This window comes from Bombus flavifrons, chromosome 16 (genome assembly GCF_040668555.2).
Source record: "Bombus flavifrons isolate JBK064 chromosome 16, iyBomFlav1_principal, whole genome shotgun sequence".
Classification (NCBI taxonomy): domain Eukaryota; kingdom Metazoa; phylum Arthropoda; class Insecta; order Hymenoptera; family Apidae; genus Bombus; species Bombus flavifrons.
Genome location: NC_138457.1, coordinates 8242087 through 8261686, shown reverse-complemented (window position 1 = coordinate 8261686; position 19600 = coordinate 8242087). Strand labels below are relative to the sequence as shown.

At 37.2% G+C, this 19600-nt stretch overlaps 1 protein-coding gene across 4 annotated transcripts in view; it reads left to right on the top strand.

Annotated features, from left to right (window-relative positions):
• Positions 1–19600, top strand: part of Stacl (SH3 and cysteine-rich domain-containing protein) — an 80157-nt gene that overhangs the window by 18800 nt on the left and 41757 nt on the right. For all 4 annotated transcript variants that reach the window (XM_069129712.1, XM_069129709.1, XM_069129710.1 and 1 more), the window contains one exon: positions 4475–5266. In XM_069129712.1, coding sequence (XP_068985813.1) covers positions 4852–5266 — 415 coding nt within the window. In that variant the 5' untranslated portion in view covers positions 4475–4851. The remainder of the gene's footprint in view (positions 1–4474; positions 5267–19600) is intronic.

Below are 19600 nucleotides of genomic sequence, written 5' to 3'. Positions count from 1 at the left end.
AAGACGCAAAATCGTAATACTCGTCGCGAAAGAATTTATCATCCCCGAACAACGAGATTTCTAAGAAGATGAATCCTTTCTCAAGAGATCAAGGGTTAATAACCTTAGCAAACCTTATTAAACTGGATGGATTCCATCAACAAATAAGAACAATTTTATGTCTTAATATAATTAAAGTGATTTTATACTTCGTCTCTAGATAAGAGAAAAGGTATTTTAATCTAATCTAACCTAACTTAATTTGGTTAATTTAGGTTAGGATCTAGCAAGTATTTCCTAACCTATTTGTCTTTCAATGTTGGCTTGTTATAGTAATTACACTCGAATAAGTATTTTAATTAGTATCTTAATTTAGTAGGAAAAATAGTAATTTTTTGTGAGATCATAAGAATTAGTATCATTCTATGGTTTGCACATCTGTTATATGCACACAGAGTATACTTATAAAATAATTCTTAATAACGTGATTTTAACCTACAATAATGATTACGTAGCGAATATAAATTTTAATGTAAATATAAGTATAAATTCTAATGTTAATGTCCTAATAATATAAAATAACGTAACTTTGATTTATTTTCCGTATAAATTGAGAAGAAATATGAATATTTTAAAAACAATCTCCATATCCGTCGGAACTTATAATTACACGAATCGGATTCATGTAGATTCTCTCACACTCAGAGCTTCAAACAGGTCTGAAACCATTGAAAACCAGGAACAAAGAGAGCCTAGCTGTCGGAAACTCTCTTAGAAGTTCCCTCATCGAAGTCCATAATTTGTTCCGACTGAAAAGCGTGTTCGAGATGGGACGTGTTAATTGCACAAAATGGCTTATCGCAATTTGCATAGCTCTCGGCGAAGAATGTCGTGGAAAAAGGAATAATCAGCGTTCACACTTACCCCAGGATTGGGTTCAATTACTTAAAAGGAGTCGAGCTTATCTGCTGGAATTTAATACGTGCAGCTTTTTCACCGCCGTGGAAAATAATCTTTTAAGGGGAATTAGCTCGACCATCTTAATCCAACGACAGCGTTATTAATCCTCTGAGGTTCGAAGAACATCCGTAGAACGGCCGATAAAAACTTTTCGTCTGAAAATGGAACGTCGAAATCACTCAGTTAGGTTAGGTTAGGTTAGATCTCAGCAACAAGTATCTCAGTGTACTATACGGAAATGAGGAAAACCAGATACGGTGAATGTGATCTAAGTGCACTGTACTGTTCAGTCTATGAGAAACATTCAAAGTTAAACGCGATTTATGTTATTTCTGTAAATAATCAAAGTAGTTGGTTATGTTAGGTCTGAATCTCTTTCCTTGAGTTAGGTTAGGTTTCACGGAAAAATTACAGACGGCTAGAAATAAAATGCATATCAAAGAAACAAGAATGGAAAATACACAAACATAACTTTATCCATATATTTTACAAAAAAATTATTCAAATCTTCAAAAATGTAACATCGTAAATATATAAAGCTTCTGCGGAAAATTACGAATTGACCATATTCTGACAGTATAGAAAAGTAAGGAAACAAGTAAGGAAAACTGACATAATACCTCGTAAACTTATTTATTTATAGCCCTGGAGACGAATATATAAGAAAGTTCGAAATTCAGCGCGATTTATGGCGTTTCTGTGACTGCGCAGTCATACGACAGATTATGTTAGGTACGTAATCCATCAAAAAAAAAAAGAAGGAACATCAGAACGTTAGATTGATCAATAGATTCAACTTCTCTGTAGTGCTACGAATTTTTTATACAGACAGATGGACAAGTTTCCCTAGTGACTGTGCGTGAATGCTTTAATGGGAAATTTAATATTAGTCGATGTGAGCTGTACCCATATTTGTAGTATCGTGGACAAAAGACCTAAAAGATATCGGGATAGTATAATGCATTGCCGCAGACAGATCGTCGTATAGGACTGGCGAAATGCATACAATGTAGCGACCAGCGTATAGTTCCAGAAACGTCGATTCGCTTTCGGTCCGTTTTCTCCACACACAGGCGGAAGGTGCATACGCAACCATAGGCGCGAACGGTGGCGTGACCCGAGCGTAGTGGGGGGTCGTCTCCGAGAGAAGACAAAAAAAGATCGAAGGGCGGGCAGTACCATTTTGAGGAGTCAGAGAGTGCAAATCAAGAAGTGAGAGTGTTGCCAGCGTTGTCGTGAGAGTGTGGTCCGCGTGAGAGAGGGAGAGGGAGAGAGAGAGTTGAATCCGTTGTGACGATAATACGTTATTGTGATTAATCAACATCTGTACAATCCACTCATCAATATAATATTATATTTACGATACTACATATTTAATCACAGAAAAATGTCCTTAGGTTTAGATTAGGTGAATGCACATGGAGATAGAAATATATTTTCGAAGGATAAGAAGAAAATTTTGTCTACCATTCACAAAAAATATAGGGTGGTTGGTAACTGGTGGTACAAGCGGGAAGGGGGCGATTCTAGGCGAAAAAAGAAGTCGAAAATGTAGAATAAAAATTTTTCGTTCGAGGCTTTGTTTTCGAGAAAATCGACTTTGAATTTTGGCTCGGTACGCGTGCACTTCATCGCGTCTCGTTATAACGGATCTCACTGTAGATCGTTGTCTCGATTGACGTTAATTTTTTAATTTTTAAAATTTTTAAAATTTTAATTTTTTAAATTTTTATTCTATATTTTCGATTTCTTTTTTCGCGCAGAATCACCCCCCTTCCGCTTGTACCACCAGTTACCAACCACCCTGTATATTGTATTTTTATATCACGAAACTATGGGCAACGTTTGTAATGTGAAAAAGTGAAATATGGACAGAAGATGGAAATACGTGGTCGTGATATAAAAATGAAATTTTCCAACTGTAAATGGGTGGCGGTAGTCTTCGAACGAAGTCGAGTATGCAATTAAACGAGACTGCAATCTGAATGAATTCAACGTATTCCATCCTGCAGGAAAAGACACATTGAAATTAGATTTAAATCACTAGGGACCATTTACATCACGACGTCCGCGTCCCCTCAAGTTGAAATAAGAAGATGTTTCCCGTCTTTATTCAGACGCACTGAATAAGTCGTTTACCTTGTAAACAGAGCGCTCCTCGTTCCGTGGAACAAACGGCTGAGCCTTAACAAAGTTAAAACGGGTGTTCGTTAATAATTCATGAACCGTTACCGTGGCACAGCGATTACTTAAATAAATACTGAATTAGATCGCAGCCTGGAAAACGTCAATGAAAATATCGTCGAATGTTTAAAGAGGTTTTACATATTTTACGATCGAAAACAGACTTTTAATCTGAGGAATCACGGTAAACTATGAAACAATAGAACATAGAAACAACGTAGAAACTTGCATTGAGAATTGTGCAAATAATGCTATGAAATCCACTAAATGCTAATTTCTCTAAAATCCTATCTATGCTCTTTTAAGAACAGAGACACCTAGATGGAAGATTGGAATAAGCAACATTAAAGCAAAGTACAGTGCAGCCATTAGCTGTACCAGGATTTAGAGTGTTATATAGGGACACGGTATGACTAAGGAATGAGGTAGTCGAGCCAGTAATAGGCGACTCCAAATAGTTGACATTGTTTGAGTTGGGAGGGAAGGATTCTGACCTAGTAATGATTGTTAATCCAAATTTACTGGTGATGAACTATAACGTTCCATAAGTAGATTACTGCTATGACCCCGCCAAATTAATTGACCAATTCTATTAACATTCATTGGTATTACAGTATTAATTATGAAGCCAGTCATGTTGGTAACAAACCACTCTTTTGTACTCTAGACCAGAAATGATCATCCATTTACAGGGTCTCTTTCATGAATCTTTAATACTTTGTCACAGTAAATGCCCAACTCTGAAAATGTTCACTGTCATCATAAACACCTAAATATTCAGTTGACCACGTTCTTTATGATATAAGTAAGACCATAATTCTTCTATGGAAAAATGAGAAAAACTGACTGACCCCATACTCAGTCTCTCATATATACAATATACCAACTACTGCAATATAGGATTATTCACATTCAGATCTCCCGTACAGTCAACACACAAATTATCACAGTAATACACCAATTCTATTAGAATCCAAATTTCCAAAGATTCCAACGTTCCCTGTATATCTTCCCTGTTCCAGGGCTGCTATTACTTTCCATCTCATAGAGAGCCTGGTCTACGTCATATCTGCAATATGATTTGTGCACACATTAGGTGCAACTTCGAGTTAGACTTCAAGGTATTGGCAAAGCTTCCAATCCTCCCAATTCCAAGTCAGGAATCACTTTCCACTTTCAATATTACCAGCATAAATACCAAGTATATCTTCAAATAGGAGTCCAAAATATTTTCAGAGCTTTCAACCGACCATTTCCAGCAAAGAATCACCTTCCATCCTTAGTATGGTCACTGCGTAGATCACGTCATAGTCTCTTGAAACCCATTAACAAGTCGTGTTCTTTGTTACAGACCAACAACCAAGGTCCACCGATGGCCATCTAGTAGCCGAATCTCCAGTGCACCACACTCTCATAAATACGCGTTGAAGCACCGATTCACCAGGTTGGAGGGAAACTGCTGCCACGTCGTCACGAAGCTGCAAAGAAACGTAACGGCCGTAGAGACATCGAGGGTGGCTCGCGTGCCAAGAAGATGCGACTGTTCGCGTGGCCTGGCAGCGTGACTCGCGGCGGACTCATAAACGATGAATTGGCGGGCAGCGATGTTGGCTCAGCCGAGAAACGCGGCAGCAGCAGGAGCAGCAGCGGAGGAGGCAGCAGCCACGGCAACCAGCGAACCGGCAGATTGGACGCGCGATCGGGCGAACGGCACACCATCGGCTGGGCATGTACGTCATCTACCCGGCAGACGAGCTGTTGCGTATCTATGAGAACCCAGACCGTGATCCTAGTCCAGTGTTGACCGGAGATCGTCGGCCGAGTTGTCAGGTGACCGTGATCGCTGTCAACGAGAGAAACGACCGCCCACTAGCACCAAGTTGGCTGAATAGTTCGAAGAAGTGGAAAGAAAGGAGAAAGGAACGAGGACAGACACGTAGAAGAAAAGCGAGCCGTAACGAGGCTCCGCGTAGCCACGAGGTCGCGAAGGGTACTCGTCGCGAACAACACGCCAGGACTATGCAAAACAGTCGCGTTGGCGCCGGCGAGGATGCCGCCAATCCTTTCAAGGATCTCATACAACCGGGGCTCAGCGAGCCGCTCAAGCAGCACAATGCCGCCGCGCTCAAGCTCGTACAGACCGGTGAGTGCTTTAGTTCTATCGCCAGTTTCTTCGCGTTTTTCTTCTTTTATGGGGTTTTAATGGGATCTTACGGAATTATGGCTCGTGGCTATTTGAGGAAGCGAATACTGGATAGTTGCGGTAGATTGACTGTGAATTTATACGCTCAATTATGTAATTTTATAGGTTAGATTATATTACCTATAGAGCCTACAGTGGTTTACGCGATACTTTATAGGTTAGGAAATTTAACAAAATTTGAAGGCAGGATTTGCGTATATTTATAAAGAATTTCTCCTAAAGAACATTGTTCATCTTTAACGTTTATCAAATAATTTTATTACGCCTTTCTCTATGAAAACAGAATAAAAAGTTTCTTCAGCCTGGTCAATAGCTCAGCCTAGGATTTTCCATTAGTAGGACCAAGTACTAAAAAGGTAGTAAAAAAATGTTTAAAGTCTCTAACATTATAGTTGCGAATTATATAGTTAGAATATATACTTAGGATCATCTAGGATTGGATAAATTATCTTTATATTGGAGATAATTCTGTTTAAAATTAAAGACGTTTCTACCATAACTCTAATATAATCCTATTCAGTTTCAATATAACATAAGTACGAAATTTTACTGGTTAGGCATAATCATTCTCCGCAATTTTCGTATGGAACTTGGTTATTTTCTCTGATCGCTACGTGATAAGAATACAAAAGAGGTAGATGGCGTATCGTGAATTATTAATATCGAGGAAAATGTATTCGCCAGAAGAAATGTATTCGCCGGTATATATATGCATCCGAACTTGCTTCAAGGCCAGCATTAGTACATTAGTATATTGTATAAGTATAGTAGCCAATAATGAATAATAATACTTACGACCCTGATCTTAATTTCTTCCTAACCTCAATTCGTTCTGACGCCAAATTTGGAATTATTACTTTTGATCCTTCGTACGATTTTATTGTAACGAAGTAAGTATAGAGAGGTTAATTAAAGTTTCGAAAGTTAATTAGACCTAATGAAATTATATCTAATATGTTTAGAATGGATTACAAATGAAAATGATAGATTATGTATTCAGCCACTGCAGACGTGCACTATGCAAGAATGCGCTTTCTTCCTGAACTATTCTGTTGTTTCGTAATTTAGAATATTCTGTTCCGTAGTCGAGCTCGTGACACGAAATACTTCTCAGCGATATTCACAGAAGTAATTTACCTGTACCGCAATGTTTCCTTACTTGAACATGTATTCATAATTTTGCTACACGGTACTTAACCTCAAAGAGAAATACCAAAGTCTTTTTCATTTTAAGGTTGGAAAGTAGCTGCTTTATAAATTTGAAAATATTGATTCGGATTTTAATATAGTCTCTGTCCGTAATTATTTATGCTACAGATAGCAGCACTATTATTGTAAGCTAAAGTTGTATAAAAAGATAATAATAGTAACTTTTATTTGCGTTTGATAATTTATTCTAGGCAGAATTCTCCTAAAGTTTGCCTGGATAAAATTTCAATTAGTCCTAGTTGCTTTAGCCAAGCTTATAAATAAAATTCTTTCATAGAATTCTCCAGGGCACAAATCCAACCACCCTAGTTACTTTAATCAAACTCAATTAGTAAACATATTACTAAAACAAAATAACTACGTTTAGCAAATTGTCTCTACCAAGTAACAAACTTAACCCTCTCCTTGTGTTATAAAACTGTCATATAAGCATTCCATTATCTTGTTATTCAAACGTGAGTAACATGATTACACGTGCCACGATCAAAGGTCCCCCATATACTCATGTACACAGCTTTCCGTGTTCGAAGCTATTTTCCTTCGTATTTAGTAGTATAACAGAGTTGTACGTTTAGGACTTGACATTGTTCGTTATAGCATGGTCGTGCTAGGGAGTAATGCACCATAGACCCCATGATACGTATCTAGATTTCATGCTTAGAGATCGTAAGTCACCTTAGAGTTGTCCTAAACAGGTCTTTTCGGAGGTGGATTGCCTGTACAAAATGAGGGAGGGCTAATCTCCAAGCATAAACTTATAATTTTAGCTAACTCCCTAGATTTATGACCAATTTACCAAATCTTTTCGTGCTTTCGTAATTTCTTTCCAGCATTCTTCCTTTTCCCTAGACTCGAAGCAAAAATAAGCTTGACTAATTCCCTATCAAATCTTGATTCATAACCTACCAAATCTTTTTCCGATTTTTCAATTTTCTCGGTATTACTTTTCGGAATAAATTAAATATGATTAATTTACAATCGATAATTTGCTTGATCGTTATATCATTCTCAGAATGCTTTCGATCATTAAACACAGCGTATGTTTTGTGCGATCAGTGTTGCCAAAATTGTGGCATGATCGATGACAGCCATTTTAACTACCGCTAGAAATAAAAGATTCTGCGATATCAACGAGATAGACGGAAATCTTAACCGGAAAGGCAGACATTTTGGCACTGGTTCCCTTGAACTATTTTCTTCGTCCGTCCAGACCATCCCTGTATAGTGATATCCAACTTTTTCCATTGGTCTTGTCGCCTGTAACTTATGGCGACGCTGTAAACGATAAATACACGGGAAAACGAGCGCTAGAATGAAGCAAAGGAATTTCATGGAAAATTCGTTGGCATGGAAACTGTCGTCATCGTGGCGTCTCCGAGTTCAGAGTTCGTTGAATTGGTGTCTTTCCAGCAAAGCTGGATAAAGCAGACTTGAAATATGGAACACGCGCAACATATTCTGAACTCATCAAAAATTGAATATTTCATAAATCCAACTCCCTAGTTTCATAGTAATAGGTTATAACCTAACCTATGAAGTGTACAATTCTCTCTACTAATATAACTATAAGTTATATGTAATATGATTTTACATAAAATATTTTGCTATATTTTAATGTAATTACAAGTATATAGAGAAATAATTAGACATATAAAAAAGGTTTCGCGTTTGTAATTATTTTGCATAAATAAGAAATTATAGAATTATTTCTTCTACATCTACGATTACAATAAAAGGAAGTATTCCATGTAAAACATGGATTTTATTGTATAGGGAAGCAAAAAAAAAAAAAAATGATGGAAAAAGATAATGGAATGAAAGGAATTCCAAATTTTGGAGGTTAGATTACAATCTATAAATGTGGAATTACCACAAAGGTCTGGCTTCATCAAATTTCCATAATTATATTAAAATAACGATTATATTAGATCAAACTATAATCATATTAAAGCACAGAACCTATTTTACGTAAAAAAAGCAGATTCTATCCATCATCCATAATTCAAAAACTGGAATAATTTCCTCTGCTCTGACAATGTTTTCCGGGAATGTTCGGCTTTTTCCCTCAATTTTTCACCAGACCCAGACACGGAGCACGCTTCACAAAGGAAAAATCATGAAATTTCGACAGAGAAGGGTTTCCCTTTGCTCCAGCTCGGTTCCTCGGTTCCCGCCGAGAGAAAAAGTACAAATAGAACTGCTGTGGAGTGAGCAGAGAGCGAGATGGAGAGAGCCCTCCCCCCCCCCAAAAAAAGAAAAAATGAATTTCGGAGGCGTACAGGGTCGAACTGAGGAGGCGTGTGCCGCATAAAAATAACTCGACACGATGACATAATTGTAAGTTATTGCTATCATAAAACGACGTACACGTGCTTCGTGAAACGACACGCTGAATGGGTTGGTGAAGTCCCCCCATTTATAATTGACCTGTCACTGTTACGGCAAACGATGCTGTTCTTCGTCTCTCTTTCACGTCTTTTTCTAACGTGTGGGTGGCACGTGATGGATACAAGCAATCAGGATCGTCTGATCTCCGTCTGGTCCAGCCTGTGAAACTTATTAACGAAATTTGTGAACACGCGCCATCAAGTTACTGCTCAACCATATTACAAAAAGTGACATCTGCCGTTCTCTTCGCAAATGTTAGGTTAGGTAACTGTGTCAAAAGCACTTTGATAAAATGAAAGAAGAATTAAACGGATAAAAAGCCTTGGGAAAAGATTAAGGTGATTAAGAGGAAGATAAAAGCAGATAAAATGAAAATGCAGTACTGGGATTAGTCAAGAAAATGAAAATGCACAGAAAGTCAGAAAAAGAGATGTTCTTTTTACATTGAAATTGAAGCAAATTGAATGGAGAGAAAATATTGATTCTAATTTAGGGAATTAAATTAAATGGAAAGAGAATGTAACTCAAGATAACCTAGATGGTCTAAAATTAACATAAGAATTAAGTATACGTGTAACGATATTGAAAACCAACCGTGTCTAATTGCTAAGTCAATTGTATCAGCCTTTCTACGAAATCAGCTAATTTAAAATGATTTGATTCTATTGAAAGCAAACTTAACCTAATTCGATGGAATATCAATAAAAAAAAAAAAGAACCAATTGCCAGTGACTGTTAACCTAACCTTGATCGTCTGAACGCTACAAACTTAACTAAGTTAATAACAATCTTAAAAAGCAAACAGAATCAATTGCAAGTCAAGAAATCGATTCTAACCTGCGGAATTCAATTAAATTAAAAATGAACCTAACTTAACCTCACCTACGAATACGTAACTCGCCTGCATAATAAATTATACTATGCATTTCACAAATATCAGATTCAACAACAGCGTGAGAAACGTTTACACTGTCGTGAGATAATAAAAAGCCAAGTTCCCAAGAGTGGAGGCGCGCGCGTCGAACGAGGAAGCGAAGAATTCATTATTCATGGAGGCAGGTCAAGCAAGCAATTCCAAGTGGACGGCCATCGAACTGGCCTTCAACAAAAATGCAACAAAACTAGATTTTTTCGCCCCTCTTGGCTCGTGGATAGCATTAGAGGGTGCGAATTTTACCCGATTCGTTGGTGGCGCACTTTTTCACGGTTAGCCTGTTACCTTTGGGGCCAATCACGCCGGCACGAGGCGAAGATTAATTATATCGAGCCAAAGCCAGGGGTTGTCGCTTCTATTAGGAAGTCCTCCTGTCATCGGTCTCTGTCACGCGCGATTTTATCGCGCTCCAGCCTCGAAAACTACGCTCACAGGCCGTACGATCTGATTAACCTTTGTCCACGCGATGCCGACCATTTACCTGATCCAGTCAGGGGATAATAAATTTGCCAACTTTTTAAAACTCTGTTTGAAGTGAAGAAAAGATCCTTTGATAAATAGTTTTTCATTTTGGGATGATGAGTCTTTAAAAATATTACATTTTCTTGTCTTTAGAAGAAAATTGGAATTCTTAAGGTTAGATGGCACTGTATAGTTATAGGTTACTGCAAAGTTTAGATTCAGTTGAGATTAAGTTACTTAGTTTGTAACGAGGAACTGGAAAACAATACATTTTCATGAATCTTTCTTGTCTTTGGAGGAAAATTCAAGTATTTAGATTTAGTTAGTACTGCTGAATAAGATCGTTCTGCAAGACGTGGATTACATTGAGGTTAGATTTTCTAATGTGAGATGATATATTTAAAAAGCAAGTTTTATGATTTTTTTCTGGTTTGATTGTCTTTTTAAGATCTTAGATTTTCTAACAATTAGAATATTAACATTTACTTGGTTTTGTCATAGTTATACGTTATTACAATTTGAATTAGGTTTAGGTTAGGTTCCGATGAAATTACAAGAAACAAATTCGCACAAATTTATCATACGAAGATTTATTAAAAAGTTTTGGCAATTAAATACGAAAAGAACCATATTCTGGTCTCCAATATCGTGCGAGCTTACGCTATTCTTGTTTTATATCCGAGAAGCTCTGAAAGAAAAAGTCGTAAACTGATATAAAGAGTTGATGATTGATTCTTCCTTTGGATGAAGTGGGGCGAAATCAAATCAAACTTTGTAGAGTAATAAATCCAGTTTACTTTCCCCTGTCGATTTTTTATTGACATACAAGCATTTTGAAATAACAAGGTGTATTTTAACAATAATAACATCCATTATCGATTTGTCGTTATCTTGTGTCACGAAAGTAACAAGTTTATTTTCAATCCAATTCTTCTTTAATTTCATTCCGACTTTTCAATAAAGCTAGATATTAAATACGCAACTTTTTGAATTCAACTACTTTCTGATGAAGTTTAATGGGAACCACCCTATATTTAAATAATTGTATTCATATTCATAAAAAAATACATATACAGGGTGGTTGGTAAAGCGGTGGTACAAGCGGAAGGGGGGTGATTCTGCGCGGATAAAGAAGTCGAAATTATAGAATAAAAATTAAAAAATTTAAAAATTTAAAAATTTTAAAAATTAAAAAAATAACGTCAATCGAGACAACGATCTACAGTGAGATCCGTTATAACGAGACGCGATAAAGTGCACGCGTACCGAGCCAAAATTCAAAATCGATTTTCTCGAAAACAAAGCCTCGAACGAAAAATTTTTATTCTATATTTTCGACTTCTTTTTTCGCCTAGAATCAGCCCCTTTCCGCTTGTACCACCAGTTACCAACCACCCTGTATATATATATATATAGATTTGTTACAGAGATTTACTAAAAATTGGGCAAAAGATTTACTGAATGATTTATTAAAGATTTATTTTTGCAAATGTTTCTACAGGTGTCCGAATACTTTCGTGAGCCTGTGTATACAACTTTTCAGTTATTATACAGGCTATCTGGCACGTTTAGTACAGGTTAGTTTACATGTGGTATATCGTATCTTTTATTGCAATCAAACGGAATGAATTTTATTATAGCATTATATGTATTTTTATGCGTGTCTTTCCGTGTCTTTTAAAACCGTGGCTACAAAACAGTAACAATAATTATTTGCGATAAAACGACGTGTCACGATGTTCTGGTGACACAAATGTCGCGTCACGCGACCGACAGTCCACTTTCCTCGAGTAGTCGTCGTTATCGCGCTGGTTTTTTTCCTACTTTCTTCCTCTTCCTTCTCTGTATGCGGGTTCGCTTCGTTTTGTAACGATCTTTCTTTTTTCTTGCTCGATGATGCAAGTGGGGCTGTTAGTTGATTGGCTGCGCCCGGAACAATTGGCATTTCGTAAATTGAGATCATCCGACACGTCGAACAAAGAAATACGCAAATAATAGTGGCACCATTAAGAATTGCACTTTCTTTGGAAAAGAAAAATTGAAAAAAGAATTTTGTTAAATTTATTATAATTGCTTTCTGCAATGGGTATTGTAAAAAATGTTGGTATAATTTCTTTCTTTATTTTTTCTTTTTTTTTTTTTTTGTATATTTCCCAACAAGATTCGAATCGTCAGAGATTATTTACATTTCAAATATAAAATATAACTAGTTTTATTTTATTATTGATATATACAGAAATATCTAACGTAGTATTATTACACAGATAATATCTAATTGAAATATAAAAACATTTGAATTTTGTAAAATAAAATATATTTCAAAATACTAAATAGATACATAAATAATGTAAAAGGTCAAATATTGGAAAATTATGCCGGAAGCGTCAAAAGGTTTCTGTTAGACAATAAATTAGCTGTCTGTGCCACTCGTCGTAAATGTAGCAATAAACGCAACAAAGTGAAATCGTAGAATTGCATTGTAAATAATTCTTTTGAATGTAAATATGCAAGTACAGATTCTCCGTGAAATTTGCTCATGCATGTAATAAGTACAGAATACAATGTTATTTAATTATCTCATTCTTGTCTGCTTAATTGACGCTTTATTGATTTCCGCCGGGTTCATGGTAGAAATAAAATCAAATCTTCACATAAAAAAAAATTTTTTTTTTTTGCATATAATTTAATATAAATAATTATTTAGCGCATACGAAAAGGAACAAAATAAAAGAACTTATGAAAAAAGAGGAAGATCCCAAGGAGCGTGAAATTTCCATATAAAAACTGTTTTTTTACAGATATAAATCTATCAGGGATAATTATTTAGTGGACAAAAGCTGGCATTTAAATTTTTATAAAAACAATAATAGGAAAATGACGTGACTCTTGTGTTGCACAAAAACTGGCAATTTGATACATTAACGAATGAAAACTTGTTTTCTACGTTTTACGACACGCCTTTATAATTCCATCGCGAAATTTGTTAGAAGCGTTTTAATATTTCCCCTGAAGGCAGCTTAAAGAATAAAACGATTAACATTTGACAGGATGATTAAAGAAAAGCGTAACATTCTGCATAGTACCCGTTTTAGAAAATTACTTCCTCGCACTTATTAGTACTTAATTTACGCTTGTAGTAATATTTTTCAAGCCATAATTTCCATACACCGAGTGGACCAAAAGTTTCTAAATAACATCATTATATTTAAGAATGTAGCAAAATTATTAAAAAATTAAGATCTATATTTATTTCTATATGTTCTTAAACACTTCGACTTATTATAAAAAAAATAGAAAGAACCATTTGTAGCATAAATATCATAATATTTTGCCTACCATACGATTTAACCGAATATCATACTTATAATTTACTGTAGCAATTTAAATCACAATTATACAAATAACCAAAAAAGGTATAAACGACGCTCCAGATACCTATTCGTGAAATTGGCCTGAAAATCCGCAAACGTTTGGCAGCGTTCCACTTTCTTTTCTATATTTCACTCTGCAAAAGCATATCCTAACTTTTGACCCATCTGCATCTCAAGAATGAACATCGTATGATCCCAATCTCATCGCCAACATACATGGGACTTACCATCCCATCAGCCATAAACGTTTTGTACGGGGAAAACCCGATGATGGCGCGACGATCGCGGTGGACATCGAATATAGAGCACACAGAGGGCAGGCTGATCTCAATGGGTATGAAATTGAATGATTACAAACCACATCGAACGATCGTCCATCAGGAATCCAATTTTACCTCTCGAATCCGTTGTGGCGAAATGTGTCGAGATTCGTCAACCGAGTCACCCTTTGAACGAATCGCAGCCGGTAATCGAATTTCGGGCCGACATGACCGATTTCGTCGGTTCACTTAGGAGAAAGCGGAAATGAAGCGAGCAGATGCCGTTTTTCCGCGAGGACAGGGCACTAGTGATGGTAGTTGGTTTATCTGGTGACTTCCTCGTGGAAACGAATTCTCCTCGGAGTATTTCGCAAGATTACATCCAAGACCTCGTTACCGTGGTATAAATAGAGCTTTCCTGCTGGCGTGGATTCAGTTTAACAGCCGCGTAGAGTGGCGGCCGCGACGGGTCCAAACAATCTTCGGTCTGTCACGTGTGCTGACCTGGATGCTTATTCAGATCATTGGCGCCGGGTTGTTGCTTTCATCGGTTGCACCAGGGGTGTACCTATTTCCTCTTCCATTCGTTCTTCAGCATCAACCGTATGAGAGATAGTAGAAGTCTTCGTAGCTTAGCACACTTAGTTCACTGCTACAAGAGTTTTGTGTATTTTGCTCTAGGAATCGCGATAGGTTGAAATATACTGTACTGTTACATTTCATATTTGCAAGCTACCATATATTGTAGCTACCATATATTGTAGCATACCATTGTACCATATATAATATACAATATACAATATATTGTATATTGTATATTATAATATATAATATATTGTAGCATACCATTGTACCATATATAATATACAATATACAATATATATTATAATTATATATTATAATATACAATATACAATATATTGTATATTGTATATTATATATGGTACAATGGTATGCTACAATATATGGTAGCTGTATAATAATATACATTATACAATATACAATATACAATATATAATATACAATTGTACCATATATTGTAGTTATTGTAGGCTACGCGCCTACTTTTTCTCTGACAATGGCAGCTTAATCGTTCACATTGTTACACATTTTTTAGTTTATGCAATTTGTCTCAGTTTAATCAGTCTAAAAAATTTGGTAGAAACGGGGGTCGCCAATGGCCATCCCGGCAGTCGATCTGTTAAGAGGTGGAAACGACAGAAACTGTCAACTTGATACCCAGTTTCGGGAAATCTGGAGCTTGGATGAAAATTTTGGCTATAACCGTGATGGATGGATTTGATATTCGAGTGACAGAAATTTGATCCCGATCGCTTAATCTCTGTCATGTGATGTAAATGACTTGGTCCCAATAAATTAGGTTAGGATTAGAGTGGATTAACTCTTTGTCGAATAATTTCACCGAAATTGGAATGGTGTCTAACAAAAATTATTTCACAATTACGTTCACAGTAGAGGAAATTTGATAATCTGTCTTACAATGAGATAGCAACAGCTGCGAAATTTCGCATCAGTTGACTGTCTATGTATTCTATGCTTTAGGTCGATGGTAAAACAGCCGGCCCTTTGTTTTCGAAAGATGATATTCTCGGTGCATCGGTTCCTTATGTTTTAAACCCTTTTGTTACAATTTCCAGCAGCAAAATTCTAAGAATGCGCAGGAGTGCTATAGTAAATGAAATAAACCGGTCAAATGATAAATAATAAATTGATGAAAATAAGTTGTAAAAGTAAAGCAATAAAAAAGACATGATATTAACATTAATGGAATTTATAAAGTACATTAACCTAAAACATCGAATGCACACACAAACAACTTATTCGAGATTTTACAGTCCTTGCCATCTCTTTGTTAGACCTAACCTCAATTCAAATTCGATCTAATACAATGTCTGACTATATCGAATTCCAATCAAGTTTCACTTATTTCCACCAATACCAACGACATTGCCAGTTTCGTGGTTTCAGTTGAAACCTCGTCTTCCGCCACGCCAATAAATTGATAAACAAAATCAATACTGTAAATCACGAATGCGTTGCTGCTCCACTGTGGAATTCCAAAGTGTCGTAATGTAACTTGAATTCTTTATAAGGACGCGTAGTATTACCCTTTACTGAAACCAGCATTCCATGTTTATTGCTTTCGATATTAGAAAATTCATTGGGTCGCTTGAGACCACAGATTCGCAACGAGGGCCAGGCTGGATCATAATTTCGCCGACTGGCGAGCATGTTTCCATAGTGTGCTACAAAATGGAAGGCTGAAAATCTAGGAACGATTTTACGAACGCTACATCCATAATTGAGAAGTCTCGTTCCGAGGATTTGAAGTGACATAATACGTTGGATGAGATGGGAATCAGAGCTTATACAGGGTGTTTCAAACTTCATCTTTGAAATCAGTTAGATATAGAAAGAAATTCCACGAATGGTGTGAAATGATAGATGTATCCACGTTAATGTTGCACACTTTTATACATTGCGTTCATTCAAATGGAAATTTCCATTTGCAAATGGCACGTGTAATCTCGTGTAATTTCATATAGAACTGCAAACTTTTGTGCGCGCTAATCATCGCAGTCTTTTTTCATTTTTGGAAAATACGAAAATATCTCGAGCATTAAGTAAGTAATTTTTATATAACTTATTTATCTAATTGCTAATAGTATCTTTTATATCAGTTTCTAACATTTAAATTTATATGACGTTGACATTAAAGTTTGTAGAACACCCGGTATAATTTTCTCTATTCTATTCAGTTTAATCTTTCATTTCTTACGAAAGGTGCCAGAATCTCGTAAAATATACTTTTCTTTTGAAGGTCAAATCCTTCTGTATATTGAATCTTCCTAAAAGTACAATTTCTCTCAGTCTTGTGAATCATCCTGTACTCGAAAACTTATTCGTCAAATTGCCGAATGAATGACGTGGATTAACCAGAGAATCTATTTGGAAATTCATTTTCTTGCCATCTGCAACCAAATACACGGTCGTTGGTTTCAACCAAATTGCAGCCACGTGACCAAGATTAATCTTCACTCGAGCGAAACATTTACAAGATCACAAGCAATTTACTCGTATCGCAACTTTCTCAAAATCGTTTCCCCCGGCGCTGGGGTGCTTCCCTTCTAATTATTCCACGGGAAACAGCGGCGCGTGTATGCGAAATTAGCGAAAACGTTATCAACTACATTACCTACAGTAGGTAACGAGACTCGATGTAAATACCATTCAAGGTTATTATTATAAAGTTCTCTCCGATTAAATGAATCATAGAATGTTGGAAAAAGTTAAAGCAAATACGTGCAACGCAAGGACGTATGATAAATAAAGATCTCCTGAGATCTTTTACTGTCTTTCAGAACTTTGCAGACATATTTGGGATCTTTTGAAGTCTCTCGTAGCCATTTGGGGACATTTTGCAGTATTTTATTACCATTTGAGGTCTCTCAGACAACCTTCAGACCTGTTGGAGCTTCTCAGCGTCATTCGTGACAACTTTTAGAGTCTCTTGGACTCTACTGATCTCTTTCGAAATCCCTGAAATCCTAGAGCACTCGATTTCGAAACTAGTGACAACGATCAATCCGTGTTCATTGAACGATGCACGTAAAATCGAAGGTACAGTGTCAGGCAATTTTTATTGCTCATCCCGATGTAATTTCATTCAAATCGGATCCGCTGAAGCGTTTTACCGACCATACGGATGTCGTTATTATTCCGGACGTTGGCTAATGGAATTTCATGGAACGTAGAGTTCCATGTAAATCGATTCTCTTTTTGCATCCTGGCAAACTTTCGAAATTAGACATCGAGACATAGTCTTTCAACTATGTCTAACTCTCGAACAATAGAGGATATTTAATTTCCACGTAAAATTCCACATTCCTCTGCAATTTTTTGCTTGTCCGAGGAATTCAATAAAATCCTCTGATTTATACGACAAATCTCTAACGAAAGTTACGCTTGAAATTAGCCAGTCATTAATCCCACGAATGGCCCAACAACAAATTCACGTCTCGTGGTCGGTAACCCCTGACATTTTGGCAACTGTTTCATAAATCTCTAAGCAAAGTAAGTGAATCGGTAGAATGTGGGAAGTGGAGTGAAAGAAAAGCAGATGCAGTAGGTCAAGAAGCGAAGCTACAAGTCAGAGGATCACCGAGTGAACTGATTCCTGGTAACTAAGGGTAGCCACTTGAGGAAGCTTCGAGTATACCTTTGAGTAGACCAAGTGGACCAAGTAGACCAGCGGAGTTTGCAAGTAGAACAACGTAGAATAGATATAAATTTACATATCAGGACATCATTAACCTGTTAATTGGCTAGCCACTTGACTAGACACTCCTGTCAGAAGCTCTTGCTCCACTGTTTAAAGAGCAACGAGTCTCTCCTCGTTCATATTATTTCACACTAACCCTTTGTATAACAAGGTATTTCTAATAGAAATTGTTGAAGGACTTGTTATTGTGAAGACTCGCTCTCAACAGAATCTCAGTGCTCGCCTCTTTTGAAGCAGACGTTTAAGCAAAGGCCACAATGTAAGCTTCGAGGAACGTGTAACAAGGTTTTTCTAAAAGGAGTCTACTTTCTAAACGAGAAGGTTGCAGCCAAGTTTTTAGACGGATTTTCACTCACGACAGAAAGTCTAAATGCCACAATTATTGGGAAATATGTTACAAAATCCAAATCACCTAATGTAGCCTCTAAACCACACTTTTTAGCTATGCAGCCAAAAATGATACATTAATACACTCAATATATTATTCATTAACAGTTAAGATCAGATAATAAAACAAATTGCTAGCCACCCCAATGGAAAAGGTGTCCTACGAGAAATCTATTTCCAAGAACCGATACAGACACCAACAGCACCGAAAATCACGTGTTCGTAAAACAGACACCATCCAAAGTTACGTATCCGATGATCTCCAAACTTCAAGTCCAATAGACACCAACTATCAGAACAATGCCTACCCTGCAATTCCTTGTTCCCTGTTAAGGCACGAAATCGCGTTACACGCTCCTCTAATCCCGTCTAAACTGAGCCATAACACGAACAGGTAGCGCGCGCGCGTCACAGTCAGACAGAGACAGAGTATGTACTTCCTGAAAGCTGGCACCGACTTGGGTTCACGGGTGCCAAGGTCGGGCCGATCGTAACTCGCCAATGAGAGAGAAAGAGCCAAGTACAAAAGACGGAGCATCGTTCGTTGTCCTCCGTCAAGGCCCTCTCCCTCTTGCATCCGTAGGTCGTCGACTGTGTGCAGGTGTAACCCGGAAGGTTAACGGGCTCGTACAGCAAAGGTCGGTGCAGGTTATATTTAATAAAGGAGTCTGGTTGCCACGGTAACTGCGAGGTGAACGAGCGCGGTATTGATTCAGCCCACCTGAATTCAGGTCAACCCCTGACTCCAACACCTTCTGGCCGTGTTACATCGACGGAGAGGCACCGGTCCGTTTCCGTTGCGTTCCCCCAAGCCTACCAGCGCTGGATCTCTCCCCCGACCTTCGACCAGTCTACTGCTCCTCGCCCCTCGCCTCATTCCTATCAATTCCAAGCGCGAGACACGCGACCGCTATGCATTATGGATGTAGTCCATCTTGATAGGGGAGCCGAGGGACTCAC